Source organism: Hippopotamus amphibius, chromosome 1, assembly GCF_030028045.1.
Source record: "Hippopotamus amphibius kiboko isolate mHipAmp2 chromosome 1, mHipAmp2.hap2, whole genome shotgun sequence".
Classification (NCBI taxonomy): domain Eukaryota; kingdom Metazoa; phylum Chordata; class Mammalia; order Artiodactyla; family Hippopotamidae; genus Hippopotamus; species Hippopotamus amphibius.
Genome location: NC_080186.1, coordinates 158630467 through 158646234, shown reverse-complemented (window position 1 = coordinate 158646234; position 15768 = coordinate 158630467). Strand labels below are relative to the sequence as shown.

At 35.3% G+C, this 15768-nt stretch overlaps 1 protein-coding gene across 14 annotated transcripts in view; it reads right to left on the bottom strand.

The window, feature by feature from the left end:
• Window positions 1-5940: 5940 nt before the first annotated feature.
• The window catches only part of NR3C1 (nuclear receptor subfamily 3 group C member 1), a 127955-nt gene continuing 118127 nt past the window's right edge, over window positions 5941-15768 (bottom strand). For 13 of the 14 annotated variants that reach the window (XM_057732201.1, XM_057732191.1, XM_057732184.1 and 10 more), the window contains 2 exons: window positions 7351-7508; window positions 5941-6729 (listed from right to left, as the gene is read on the bottom strand). In XM_057732201.1, the coding sequence (XP_057588184.1) occupies window positions 6577-6729; window positions 7351-7508 (311 nt within the window). In that variant the 3' untranslated portion in view covers window positions 5941-6576. Of the gene's footprint in view, window positions 6730-7350; window positions 7509-15768 lie in introns of those variants that run through there. The other variant, XM_057732243.1, reaches the window with a different exon arrangement.

The following is a 15768-nucleotide window of genomic DNA, read 5'->3' as shown; positions in this document are numbered from 1 at the left end:
TGTGTGCCCATGTTTTTATTCCTTTTGAATAGATAAATAGCAATGGAAATGATGAGCCACGTGTCTCATCTTTGATTCTTTGAGGGCAGGAACATCACCTTGAAGTTTTAGTATTGGCTTAGTGGTTTTTGAATTGGCTCCTCTAGCACACCTGCCACATAATGGGTAGGGAAACGGATCAAGAGATATTTATGACATATTTTCATGTTCTGTGATGAACCTTTGTTTGGTTTTTATGCACGCTATCCCCTATTACCACCACTTGGAAAGAGTTTTATTTTTATCTCCATTCCTTGCAGTGCTAGCAAACAATTCTAATGGCTTTAGATGACGTAGATTCTTATTTCCAACATAATCCCATGTATACTCAAAGCCAGTGCTTTCTAAGACAGTGCCACATTAAAAATTATAGAAAAGCTATGACTTATTTACATTGTGTACACATATTATTCTATTGACTATTTATGGTGAGGGTATAAAAGATGAACAGTATAAACTGTCTTTTATTCAAGTGGGTTGGATACAGTGAGGAAAATTTTTTAGGTTTCTGATGTGGTCTATATGAACTGTTTTGTTCTGAGATTAGCGTGTCTGTAACTGAATAAAGTAAAAAATGTTTCCCTACCAAAGTATTGTTTCATTTTAGCTGGGAAACAGAAGCTTGACATAAGAAAAGGAGACTGGGTTTTTTCACCAAAGAAAATACTGTAAAGTTACTAATGCTGTTAAGAGCCACTTACTGCCAGTTAGTAGAGATTAGCTTAAGTCTAAAAAAGTATTCAACTAGTGTAAATGCCTTTGTATTTTCAACACCCCAAATCAGGCTCTTACTTTACTTGCCAGACTAAGAATAAATTTTGACTTGCATCAATTTTCATTTATAAACAACTGTCCTCCTCAGTTTGAGTGTAGCCTATATGCTCTGCATAGCTTGAAAAAATGTTTGTTTTTCCTGTGGGTGTTAGTGAGACAGGTTCCTTATATATTTGACAAACCAAAGGGTATTGTCATCTCTGGGCAGCTGTATTTCATCACAAACATCCCCAGGGGATAGGACACATGTTTTTAAGAGAAGGAATTATCGTTGTTAAATGTCTAAGTCAAAATTGATACGGTAGTAAAAATGATTAGGTTAAATGAGATCTGTCAAAAGACCTGATATAGGATGGTCAGTGTGGGTTCATTTAATCTAGTTAGGAGCTTCATATTAATAATTTCTCAGTAGTGCTTAAGTAGGACTTTAGAGCCAGATGCCCACTGTTTAAACAAAAAAAAGTCCCACTTAACCACTTCCAAGCTTTATGACCTAGGCAAGTTAGTCTCCTCATATAAATACAATGAGGTTAATAGTACTACTTTATAGGGTTGCTGAGTTTAAATGAGATAATATATTAAAAACATGATGCCTGGCACAAAGTAAGTGCTCAGTAAATGTAAAACTCTAATTTGTTTAAAACCAGAAAAGCAACACCAGTTCCCTGGGAGTTTGTAGACTAGAGGCATGTTCTCTGACATGTGATAAATGGCCTCATTACAAAGATTTTTCATTCAGACTTCAATAAAATGAGAGTTAGCAGCTAAGTTTAAACTCTGAGCTTGTTCCCTTTTTTTTAATAGAGTTAACATATTCAGAATTTGTTTTTATTTCATTCTTTTATTGGGTAGGTAAGGATTAACTGGTATAATGTATGTGAAAGTGTTCCATAAATGTAAGGCTAATACTTGAAGTGAATGGTAAAGCAATAAATACTGTGTATACATACTGGTGCCATATCTGGCATTTCTGCATTGTAGCTTAAGACACTGGGAAAGGAGGTTTGTTGTGTACACTTTTGCAAGTGACTGAGGGTAGCAACAGGATTTTTCTTGTTCAAACTCTAGCTTCAGTATTTATCATATGGTGGGTAAATAGCAAATACTTGGTGCACATACGATGGGTAAGGCAAACTTGGTTTTAAAAACATAATACCTTTTCCTTAGGGATGGAGGTCACTTGTGGAGAGAAGAGTATTTATAGGAAAGTTTGTCAGATCATCCAGTCCATGGATACGACCTGAACACAATGTGCTTTTGAAAATACTATATAGATTGTATAAAATAGCTGGTTTACCATTTTACCCCTTCTACCTTTATTGTCTATAATGTGCAACACTGCTATATTTACTAAATATTTATGTCCTTTTCTGGAGAAGGAGTTGATTTTAAATTAAGTAAGATAAGAATTTTGACTAGACAATAAATTTGCATAAACTATTTTTCATGATAAAGACTGTTATATTTAGAGAAGGCTTGGGAGTGAGTTCTTCCTTCCCTTAGTACCCTTTGCAGTAGTTGGCACATGACCATTTGAGTCATTGATGGGACAGTCTTTGGGTCTTTGACGCCAGGGTTAAGCTCATTTTGAATTCATGCCATATTAGCATGTAAACATTGCCACACTGACATTTAAATGTCCACTTTAGCATCTTAAGCTTCTACCTTCTGTAGAAGAGGGAAGGAGAAAGGCAGGAAAATTGGAACTGTGCATGAGTTCTACAAAAGCATGTTGGAGTCATATAATGAAAAAGCAGATTTTTTATTATGATGTTTTTCCATATTTGGCATTGCTGTAAATGGCTAACTAACATTTACTGCCAATTCAGTACAAATGTGTGGTTTGGTAATACCAGAACAGCAAATTTAAATGAAAAATAAAAGTTAAACATTTCCACACAAGATTTTACAGTCTGACATTTCACTGCGTAGGTAAAAAGACATTTTTTTTAAACTACATATTATTATTCAGCATGAATAAAAAACTACAACTTTTATTTTTAAACAGGAGTCACTGGTTTTAATTTTTACACATTTTAAAATTACTGTGATAAAAAATAATGAAAAAGCTTCTTAATAATGCCATACACAGTATAATATAGATTTGTCCCCATTATATAGCATTTGTTTAATATACAAAATAGAATATTGACACACTTGAATCTATATGTAGTTAAGCAAGTTATTTGAGGAGGGTATTTTCATACAGCCTTTCATCAGAAAATAAAATCCTTCTTTCAGGCATTTTCTAGAGAGAAGCTAATCCTTTCCCAAAAACCTGATCACTAAATCCTTGGTGGACCAGGCTGACTGATAATAGTCTGGAAAATGATAAACTTCCATTCCAAGTGGTTAACATGTCCTCCTTACACTCTTATTTCCTCTTCCAATTCTCAAACCAGGCACAGAAAAAACACATTCATCTACAGCTACAGTCTTTTGGGTGATCCACCAAGCTCAAAATCTCACTGAGGGCTGCCACAGTTCTTGACTTTTGACAGATCAAAGTATAATAATATCATTTATCCCATGGTGATGTAATTTTAGGATATTTAACAGAGAACTAAAATGATAAGACTTCATGATAATCGGTTGTATAGATAGATAAGTAAAATTGTAATTGCTCGTTTTCCCATCCCCCATTTCTGAAGTGAGGCTGGCTTTCCTTTATATTCATATCCAGAGCTCATCCTATTCTAAATATTAAGCGCTTCACAGACACTAATCATGCTAGTTTTCCTTTTGGGGTGTCATTTTTTTTCCAGGAGAAAGCAGGTGCTCCTTTAGGTTCCCCTCCCATAGTTTTAGACAGCTGGGTATATATATCCCAAAAGCACTTGTATAGTATCCCATAGCAAGGCCTAAAAACACAGAGAGGGTCACTTTTTTCCACCAGTAATTAAAAATACTTTTCAGGATTTGCTGTGAGTCACCTAAGCATGTCACCTCTCTCTGAAATTACTACAAACTTAAGTAGTTTGGGATGGCAAGATACCACATACATAGAAAATGAAGCTGCTTTCAAATAGCACCATAGCTTTCTTTACTTAAATCCATAATTATACTCACACATAATTAAGGTAAATTTCTTCTTTCCCACATACTCTAAAAGGTCACAGCTTCTTTTTCCATTTAATGTACAGTCTCCTATAGTTTTATGAATGTCAGTCCATTTCCTTTTAACAACAAAGTGCACATATCTTTTATTCACTGAGCTCTATTTTTGGGGAACCAAGGTTGTTGGGGCTAAAATTAAGGTTAATGTGTGATGTGCTTTCTGGTTTTAACCATGTAACATTCTATAAATGAATAATAATTTATCTTTCAGAAGCTCTTTTTGAAACTTAACACTGTCACTGATAATAATATTCAAGCGGTATTTCTTAGGCACCAAAAATTTCACATCCAGCTGGGTTACAAACCATTTTAAAATACTTTGAGATCAATTTAAACAATTACAAAGGAATAGCCTCTTTTAGAGAGCATTCAAAAAGCAAATGATTATATTTTTATTAAATAATTTCTCTAAAATACTGAAAAATAACAACATTCAAAAAAGCATTCAAAGAAAACATAAACATGTCCTCGTTTTATTTGGAAATGAACTCTTGTAGGAAAGAAAGGAATTAGTGTATTATTGGCAACCTATGAGATTCTGCACTATTTACATATTGCTGGTACCTCTATGCGTATTATTGCCAAACTTCTAAAGCCTCTTTTTATTAAACTGTTGGAGAGGCTATATGTGATGGTGCCTGTATGTGTGTAAGTACCACCTTTCTGTCCCCTGTTTACACACTTTAGAGCAAGGGGAGATTTAGTAAACTAAAACTGTGTGGACAGACTCACTGTTGGAATGAGAAGGGTGGTCATTCTGGGAGGCAGAGGATTACTTCCTCTCTGATCTGAATGGGAAAGAGCCTCAATAACCTTCACAGCACACAGGGCCAGTCTCCATTTCCCTCATCTAGAGCAAACCTGTGTGGTTTCTGAGACCATTGCTGCCTGTATGAATGCTTGCACACATTATAAATCATATAGGTTATCCTTCAACATTTCTTTGACCCCTACAAAAAATATATAACATATCATGATAAAACAATCTCATCTAAAAATCATTCTTATTTTACACTATACAAGCTATTTTACAATCATTTTAATAAATTGCATGTAAAGCTGCAGTAGCCCTTCCCTTCCCAGATTAGTGAATACCAATATGATATATATCTGAAACTATAACTAAATATAAAAATATATTAGAAGTTTCATATTTTTAATGTTAGATTTTCAGTTTTCTGTTACACAAATAATTTGGCCACCTTGGATAGAAATCAAATTTCTTGTGGCTTAGTAAATATAAGTTTTGAGTTTACAGAAAGTTGGTAAGGTGCACACAGAAAGGGCTACTACAGCTTCTATCTTGTTTAAAATAATTCTCAACAGTGAGGAGGAGAAATTCACATGACTTTTGTTAAACTCTATGGCACACATAAGGATGTGAGGGATATATAGTTTTATGAACATGGAAGTCTGACATACAGTTCTAAATCAGAAAAATCAGTAGCTGAGCTTTCCTGTACCCCCAGGAAAGAAAGACCAATTGGTGACAAATGGGAATGTGAAAATGGGTGTCTAGCCACTTTGCCATATTAGAGATTTTGGGGGGTGTAAAGTTTAGTGGGAGGAATTACTTGGACTGATTAAAGTCTCTCATCTGTGTTTCAGCTGGTTATCTGGAATCATAACTTTAAAGAAGTTATACAAACTACAACAAAAGGTCCTGAAAGACAGTTTACCAACTTTCTTGCCATCTAACCATTGCAGAGATAGGACATTAGGTACAAAACAGGGCCTCTTGGTAGTTTCTGTTTTTTTGTTTGTTTTTTGTTTTTTTTTCAAATTAGTCTTTTGCAATCCATGGTTTACCCAGCAGGTCACTGGACTAGGTGCTCTACACCAGTTAGGACGGTTAATTTGCACAATCTATATAATTCTCCACTGAAGCAGATATGTACAAAATATGAGCTTTTTTGACAAGAAAACTGGAGATGTGAGTCAATTTTTGTGGTCTTCTGATAGCTAAGTGCCATCAGGTTAGAAGCACCAACCCATTTTCACAAAGAAGATTAATGTTTAGAGTTTATTTAGGAAAGCTATGAACTAGCTGCCCATCTTAAACAGCTGTACAATAACTTGAATACAAAAATTATGTAAGAAAAAACGAGCAAGCGTAGTTCACTGAATGTAAAGGAAATTGTTAAAACCAGACAGTAATAGCTATAAAAGGCACAACTTCCCTTTTCTGATATACACTTGTAAACTTTTTTCAGGTTTCCATGCATAAATCAAAAACTGCTATCCTAACTATACAGGGGAAAATATACCAACAAAAAGTCTAGAAAATTTTGTCCAGCCAACTGTGAAAAGTATGAGCAGAAAGTTCATGCAGACTTTGGGCACTGGTGGTTTAGGTGCCATCCTTCTCTGAAAGTGGAGCTTACCCCCACGTTATTGTTTCTAATTTCTGGGATCCATCAACTATCACTTTCTACTTTTCCCATCACTAAAAAGTGATGGCTCAACTGCTTCTGTTGCCAAGTCTTGGCCCTCTATAAACCACATGTAGTGCGTATTCAAAACAAAAACAAAAACCAGACAAAAACAAAAAAGAAAAAATAAAACTACTACAGGACAGATTGATAGTTTGTACAATAAAAGCTATAGATTCAACTTTCTTTAAGGCAACCTTTCTTATTAAGGCAGTCACTTTTGATGAAACAGAAGTTTTTTGATATTTCCACTTGAATATTTTGGTATCTGATTGGTGATGATTTCAGCTAACATCTCTGGGAATTCAATACTCATGGTCTTATCCAAAAATGTTTGGAAGCAATAGTTAAGGAGATTTTCAACCACCTGCAAGAGAAGTTATGGTAAATGATCAGTCTTAGAAACTTAGCAGTAGGGACTTCTCATGTTTGTTGGCCTCTATTTTTTTTTTTTAACTTCTGATTTAGAATATACCGATCTCTACTGGAATTCCCCAGGTAAAAAAGAAGTTTACTTAAATAAAATGAGCACTCAGGTACCAAAGACATTTTGAATTTCTTAAATTGTATATATAGGAATTAAATGGAATTAAGTGTTTCATGATGAATTGCAGTACCATAGTATGTGAAAGACTCATTGAAATTTGCTGGATAAATCCATACAAAAATAGGGAATTCTACCTTTTAAAAAGTAGCACTAAAAAAAAAAAAGGTAGTGCTGTTAAATTCTGTACTCACATCATGATGTTAGATGTACATGACTAGATGAAATAGTATTTCATAATTGTCCTTAGGAAAAATCTGTGCCAGAAATTATGCCAAACTGAACTTCACAGGTTCAGAAATCAAACCATTACCAAAAACCATAAAGGGAACCCCCCCCCCAAAAAAAACCCAACAACTATTGGTATATAATTATATACACTAATCAGGACATACTTTGTTTCAGAAAATTCTTTTGATATTTGGATTTTTGCTGGACACTTACATCATGCATGGAGTCCAAGAGTTTTGTGAGTTGATAAAACCGCTGCCAGTTCTGACTGGAGTTTCCTTCCCTCTTGACAATGGCTTTTCCTAGCTCTTTGATGTAGGTCATTCTAATTTCATCAAATAGCTCTTGACTCTTCAAACCTTCCTTAGGTACTAAAAGGTTAAGATGTAATCAATTAAAGAATTTTCTGGTGATAACTTCATATATGCAAATAGGGCATTTATTAGTAACAGCACATTTCATAGTTTACAGTATCTGTTCTTAATGCATTCTATTAAAATTCAAACGATTATGAAACTACAGCCGTGAGAGAATATGGGATAATAGAAAACTGGAGGACTTAACTTTGGGTTTATCACTTTTTTTCTCATCTGATCACTTTGTTTCTCATCTATGAATGGAGCTGGTAAACACCTTCCTCCCTAGTTCAGAAAACTAGTTTGAAAAGCAGATGAAAAATACATTGACTGTCATTCTGCCCTTGAGTTTCAACAACAGTGTTTATTCCACCAATTACATTTTGGAATATCTGTGATACCACCAGTTAAATAGGACCTTAAAATCAGAATGCAGTACATTTTATTAATCAATGTGTTAACATACTGAGTTGATATGATTCCAGTCTAAAAAGAAACCTGATTTAAAAAATTTTTTTATTTGTTTATTTATTGGCTGTGTTGGGTCTTCATTGGTGTGCGCTGGCTTTCTCTAGTTGCGAAGAGCAGGGGCTACTCTTCATTGCGATACGTGGCCTTCTCAGTGCGGTGGCTTCTCTTTGTTACAAAGATAGGGCTTCAGTAGTTGTGGCACTCGGGCTTCAGTAGTTGTGGCACATGGGCTCAGTAGTTGTGGTGCACAGGCTTAGTTGCTCTGCAGCATGTGGGATCTTCCTGGCCCAGGAATTGAACCTGTGTCCCCTGCATTGGCAGGTGGATTCTTAACCACTGCGCCACCAGGGAAGCCCAGAAACCTGATTTTTTAATGTGCCTTATATATATGCCTTACTGGGGAGCAAATATCTGCCTTTTCTTATGTATAGAAATATAGAAAATAGCTCATGGATCATAAAATTGGTATGAAATCAATTTTTTACAGTACTCAAAAAGTGATATTAGTAAGAAGGACTGAACAGAGGGTTAATTATGGTTTCACTTATTCTTGCAGAGATTATGACTTTTGGGGATGCTCCATTTCTTAAAGTGTGCTCCTAGGAACTCTGGCTCTGTATTGATAATGATTAGGATTTGATGGTCAGAATTTAGCAAAACTATGTGTTTTAGTACAAAGTTAGGCAGACTTCCTGATTTCAGGACTTCTTCAGAGCTATAATTACATACTCTCCAGGGAGGGGAACACATTGATTCATAAACTTAAACTTCATTGCTGCTGACATCTCAGAAAATGCTGGAATAGAGGAAAAGTACTGGGTTTAGGAGCAAGAAGTCTTTTTAATTCTTACTTGCCCTGTGAACTTGAGTATAAGGGCTCCCTGAGCCCATTTCCTACTCTTCCTCAGTGAATTAAATTTTTTTTTTAACTTTAAAAAAATTAGATTAATTAGCATATAACATTGCGTTAGTGTCAGGTGTACAACACAATGATTCTGTATTTGTATATATTGCAAAATGACCACAGTAAGTCTAGTTAACATGCATCACCACAAACTGTTAACAAAACTTTTTTTCTTGTGATAAACTTTTAAAGATTTACTCTTAGCAATTTTCAAATATACAGTATCGTATTACTAACTATACACACCCTGCTGTACATTACATCTGACTTTTTTTTTTTTACAGCTGCAAGTTTGTACTCTGTAAACCCTTCACCCATTTCTCCCATCCTCCAACCCCCCCACCAACACATACACCTCTGGTATCCACCAATTTGTACTCTGTATCCATGACCTTTTGTTTTTAGATTCCACATACAAGTAAAATTATATGGTATTTGTCTTCTCTGACTTATTTCACTCAGCACAATGCCCTCAAGGTCCATCCATGTTGTTGCAAATAGTGAGATTTCATTCTTTCTTACGACTGAATAATATTCCATTGAATATATATGCCATATTTTCTTTATCCAGTCATTCATCAGTGGACACTTAGGTTGTTTCCATATCTTGGCTGTTACAAATAGTGCTGCAGTGAACATGGGGGTGCACTTATCTTCTCCTTGTTTTTTTTGTTTGTTTCCTATGGTTAAATACCCCAAAGTGGAATTGCTGAATCATAGAGTAGTTCTATTTTTAATTTGCTGAAGAACCTCCATGCTGTTTTCTGTAGTGGCTGCACCAGTTTAAATTCCCTGAAGAGTGCACAAAGGTCCCCTTTTCTCCACATCCTCGACAACACTTGTTATCTTTGGACTTTTTGATAATAGCCATTCTGATAGATGAAAGGTGATATTTCATTGTGGTTTTGACTTGCATGCATTTCCCTGATGACTAATGATGTTATGAACCTTCTTATATACTTGCTGACTATTTGTATGTCTTTGTGAGATGTCTGTTCAGGTCTTTCACCCATTTAAAAAATCAGAGTATTAATTTTTTTTTTTTGCTAGTGAGTTGTATAAATTCTTTATATGTTGTAGATATAAACCCCTTATCAGATATATGATTTGCAGATATTTCCTCTCAGTTGGTAGGTTGCCTCTTCATTTTGTTGGTGGTTCCCTTTGCTGTGTAGAAGCTCTTTAGTTTGATACAGTCTCATTTGTTTATTTTGCTTTTGTTGCCTTTGCTTTTGGTGTCCGATCCAAAGAAATCAACCCCAAGACTGACAGCAAGGACCTTACTGCCAGTGTTTTTTCTCTTAGGACTTTTATGGCTTCAGGACTTATGTTCAAGTCTTTAGGACTTATGTTCTGAAGTCTGATCCATTTTGAGTTAATTTTTGTGTATGGTGTAAGATAGTGGTCCAGTTTCATTCTTTTGCATGTAGCTATCTGGTTTTCCCAACATGTTTACTGAAGAGACTGTGCTTTCCCCATTGTATATAGTTGGCTCTTTTGTCAATATATGCACAGGTTTATTTCTTGGCTCTCAATTATGTTCCATTGATCTATATGAATGGTTTTATGGCAGTACCATACTGTTTGGTGACTACAGCTTTCTAATACAGTTTGAAACTAGGGAGTACGTTCAGCTTTGCTCTTCTTTCTCAAGATTGCTTTGGCTAGTCAGGGTCTTTTATGCTTCCATACCAACTTTAGGATTGTTTGTTCTATTTCTGTGACAAACACCGTAGGAATTTTGAAAGGGATTGCACCGAATCTGTTGATTGCTTTGAAGTGCAGACTTTTTTTTTTTTTTTAAGAGAACTTTATTGCTTTTTAGCTTCATTGAGTCTTTGTTGCTGCACATGGGCTTTCACTAGTTTCAGTGAGTGGCGCTACTCTTTGTTGTGGTGCACATTAACTCTTCTGATCCATAAGCATGGAATGTCCATTTATTTTTTATTTGCTTCAGTTTTCCATCAACGTGTTAGTTTTCAGTGTGCAAGTCTTTTACTTCTGTGGTTAAATTTATTCCTAGGTTTTTTATTCCTTTTGATGCAGTTGTAAATGGAATTGTTTTCTTAGTTTCCGTTTCTGCTAGTTTATTACTGTATAGAAACACAACAGATTTTTATAAACTGAATTTGTATCCTGCAACTTTACTGAATTTATCAGTTTGAACAGTTTTTTTTTGATGGCATCTTTAGGGTTTTCTATATATAAAATCAGACCATCTGCAAATAGAGTTCTATTTCTTTAAAAAAATTTTGTTTCAAATAGTTTTACTGATTACAGTTAAACAGGCAGTAATAATTAGACCACCCAGGAGCAGACCCCAGTTAGTTTTACTTCTTCCTTTTTGATTAAGATGCCTTTTATTTCTTTTTCTTACCTAATTGCTCTGGCTAGAACCTCTAGTACTAGGTTGACTAGAAGTGGCTAGTGTGGGCATCTCTGTCTCATTCCTTATTTCACAGGAGCTTTCAGCTTTTCACCACTGAGTATGTTAGCTGTGGGCTTGTCTGATATGGTCTTTGTTATGTTCAGGTACCCTAACTCTATACCTGGTTTGTTGAGAGTTTTTATCACAAATTGATGCTGAATTTTGTCAAATGCTTTTTCTGCATTTATTGAGATGATCATATGATTTTTTTTGATTTGCATATTTATTTTTTATTTCTTCAGCTTTGTTGAGGTGTAATTGACAAATAAAATTGGAGACAAAGTATACAAAACAATGATTTGATATATGTATACATTATAAGAGGATTTCTGCCATTGAGTAAATAAATGTTCTTAAATAAGACACGTGACTTGTTCACAAATTTGAACATGTGCCATTTAGGGGACACTGACAACTTCTGTTATAGATGTTTAGGTCATTTTCACATTTTCCTTTTTTTTTTTTTTTTTTTTTAAATTTTATTTATTTATTATTTTTTGGGGGGTACACCAAGTTCAATCATCTGTTTTTATACACATATCCCCGTATTCCCTCCCTTCCTTAACTCCCCCTGCCTCGAGTCCCCCCCACCCTCCCCGCCCCAGTCCTCTAAGGCATCTTCCATCCTCGAGTTGGACTCCCTTTGTTATACAACAACTTCCCACTGACTGTCTATTTTACAGTTGGTAGTATATATATGTCTGTGCTACTCTCTCGCTTCGTCTCAGCTTCCCCTTCACCCCCTGCCCCCTCCCAAACCTTGAGTTCTCCAGTCCATTCTCAGTATCTGCGACCTTGTTCTTGTCACTGAGTTCATCAGTACCATTTTTAGATTCCATATATGTGAGTTAGCATACAATATTTGTCTTTCTCTTTCTGACTTACTTCAGTCTGTATGACAGACTGTAGTTCTATCCACCTCATTACATATAGCTCCATCTCATCCCTTTTTATAGCTGAGTAATATTCCATTGTATATATATGCCACATCTTCTTTATCCATTCATCTGTTGAATTTGTTTAACCTTCATTTGTTTAACCTTCATTTTTGTTAATGTGGTGTATCACTCTCATGGAATTTTGATTAGGATTAGACCAAAGAATACATACGAAAATGTTTTGATTCCGTAACGCAAACTCGACACCTCTAAGATGTCAGTATTAGTGTGAAAATGAAGGCCACTTAATCAGGAGTGCTAAGAACCTGCCATGTTAAAAGTGGGGTTAATTTTTACACATCATTATATTACAGATACTCTAGTTACTGCTAATTTTTAAAATAATGGTTGCTTATTTATAATTTTTTTCCCTGCTGATTGTCCTCATTCTAAAAAAATAATTAGCTAATTTTTAAAATAATGGTTGCTTATTTATAATTTTTTTCCCTGCTGATTGTCCTCATTCTAAAAAAATACCCTATTCAGTATTTATATTTAAAAGAATTTCATCTATCCCAAATTACCCCCAGTAATCCTTGGGATGTCTCCTTTATGTAGTTCAGGGCCATATATTCAGAATTATTTTCCTGGTGAGTAGAATGCTTTACTTAATGAGTATCTTTAAACATTGAATTGTTTTGGGAGGCATTCGAGTCTATTTTGATAATAATGTAGCTGCTTCAGCTTTCTTTTGGGTAAAGCAGTGGTCAGCAATGGCCCAGTCCTACCTGCAGCCTGTTTTTGTAAATAAAGTTTTATTGAAACACAGCCACGCCTGTTCTCTTTAAATATTGTTGATGACTGTGTTCATGTCACAAGGGGCAGACTTTGAGTACTTCTGACACAGACTGTATGCAAAGCTGAAAACATTTACCATATGCCCTTTTATAGAAAGCTTGCCACCACTGAGTTACACTGGGCATAGCATATCCTTTTACTTCAGCCATTCAGCACCTTTATTTACATCACTTGTAAGTAGCAGAGAGTTGGATTGTTTTCTTAATCCAGTCTTGTACTTTCTATATCATTTTATCTTGGAGCCTTGGAGCATTTAGTCCATCTGTATTTAATGAAATTGCTGATATATGTGAATTTATTTGTACCATATGTTTGTTACGTCCTCTTATCATGCCTTTGTTTATGCTTTCCCCCCACTGCCTCTCATTTATTTTATTCTTTTGGATTGCTTTTTCTTACCATGTTCTCCCCCCAGCCCCTCATGGTTTGGTATGTACTTTTTTTTGTTTTCTTGTTTTTAATTTTTTTAAAAAAATGGTTTATTTATTTATTTTGGCTAGGTTGGGTCTTAGTTGCCATGCATGAGCTTTCTCTAGTTGCAGCGAGCAGGGGATACTCTTCATTGTGGTGCATGGGCTTCTCAGTATGGTGGCTTCTTTTGTTGCGGAACACAGGCTCCAGGCATGCGGGCTTCAGTAGTCGCAGCATGTGGGCTCAGTAGTTGTGGCTTGCTGGCTTAGCTGCTCCAAGGCATGTGGGTTCTTCCTGGACCAGGGATTGAACCCGTGTTCCCTGCATTGGCAGGTGGATTCTTAACCACTGTGCTACCAGGGAAGTCCCTGTTTTGTACTTTCTATACTCTATTTTTGTTGTCACCCTTGAAATTTAAACACTCATTTTTAACATATCAGATTCTTCTCCCTGCCTTCTTGCATATATGTAATTACTTTAGTTCTATATTTTTAACTCTCCAAAGACATTTTTACTGTTATTTGATACAGTAAGTGTTTAAATGTATCTAAATATTTACCACTTTCTTTGTTCTTTTTTCCCTCTTAAAGATGGGATTACTTTCCCTTAGCCTAAGTTTATCCTTTAATATTACTTTACTGAGGATCTGTGGTGGCAGATTTTCTTTTGACCTTCATTTAAAAAAAAGACTATTGGTATATATAGGCCTTTCAAATTTAAAGTGATTGAGATATCTGGATTAATATCTACCATGTTTGTGATTGTTTTCTATTTATTGTTCTTGTTTCCTTCTTTCTGCCTTTTCTAGTTTTCACTGAGTGTTTCATATGATTCTGTTTTTCTCTCCTCTTGGTATATCAATTATTCTTCCTAAAATTGTTTTTAGTGGCTGCCCTAGAGTTTGCAATATATATATACAACTAATCGGACATCTCCTTTCAAATAACACTCTACTGTTTTATAGGTAGTGCAGGCACCTTAAAACAGAGTATTCCCAATTCTTCTCTCCCATCCTTTTAACATTGCTGACATTCATTTCACTTATTCATATAATTATCCATACACTGTTGTTATTATTACTTTAAAATTATTAGATTAAGAAGTAAAATGAAATTTTATTTTCATATATTCCTTCTCTAGAGCTCTTCCTTTCTTTCCGTAGATCCATGTTTCTGAACTATATTCTTCTTCTTTCCTCAGAAGAACTTCTTTTAACATTTTATGCAAGGCAGGTCTTTTAGCAACTGAGTCTCCCAGTTTTTTGTCTGAGAAAGTCTTTATTTTGCCTTCACTTCTGCAGGGTACTTTCACTGGATACTGAATCTTACATGCGTGATCTTTTTCTTTCAACACTAAATAGTTCACTCCACTACCTCCTTGCTTGCATGGTTTCTAATGAGAATTCTAATGTAATTTTTGTCCTTGTTCCTTTATAAGGAACAACTAAGCTGTTTTTTCCCTCTGGTCTCTTTCAAGACTTCCGTATTGTCTTTGGTTTTCTGTAGTTTGAGTAAAACATGCCTACGTGTAGATTTTTTGGCATTTATCTTTCTGGGTATTTTCTGTGCTTCCTGGATCTATGTATTTTTTTTTGGAATAACTTTTATTGAGATACAGTTGATATACAATAAACTGCATATCTTTAAAGTGTACAATTTGGTATTTGTTTATTAGTAATGTATATATGGCAATCCCAGTCTCCCAATTCATTCCCCCCCAACCCTCCCCACTTTCCCCACTTGGTGTCCATATGTTTATTCTCTACATCTGTGTCTGTATTTCTGCCTTGCAGACTGGTTGATTTGTACCATTTTTCTATATTCCGCATATGTGTTAATATACGATATTTGTTTTTCTCTTTCTGACTAACTTCACTCTGTATTACAGTCTCTAGGTCCACCCATGTCTCTACAAATGTCCCAAGTTCGCTTCTTTTTACAGCTGAGTAATATTCCATGGTATATACGTGCCACATCTTCTTTATCCATTCATCTGTTGATGGACGTTTAGGTTGCTTCCATGCCCTGGCTATTGTAAATAGTGCTGCAGTGAACACTGCAGTGCATGTGTCTTTTTGAATTATGGTTTTCTCTGGGTATATGCCCAGTAGGGGGATTGCTGGGTCATATGATAATTCTGTTTTAAGTTTTTCAAGGAACCTCCATACTGTTCTCCATAGTGGCTGTATCAATTTACATTCCCACCAACAGTGCAGGAGTGTTTCCTTTTCTCCACAGCCTCTCCAGCATTTACTGTTCGTAGATTTTCTGATGACGCCCATTCTAACCGGTGTGAGGTGATACCTCATTGTAGTTTTGATTTGCA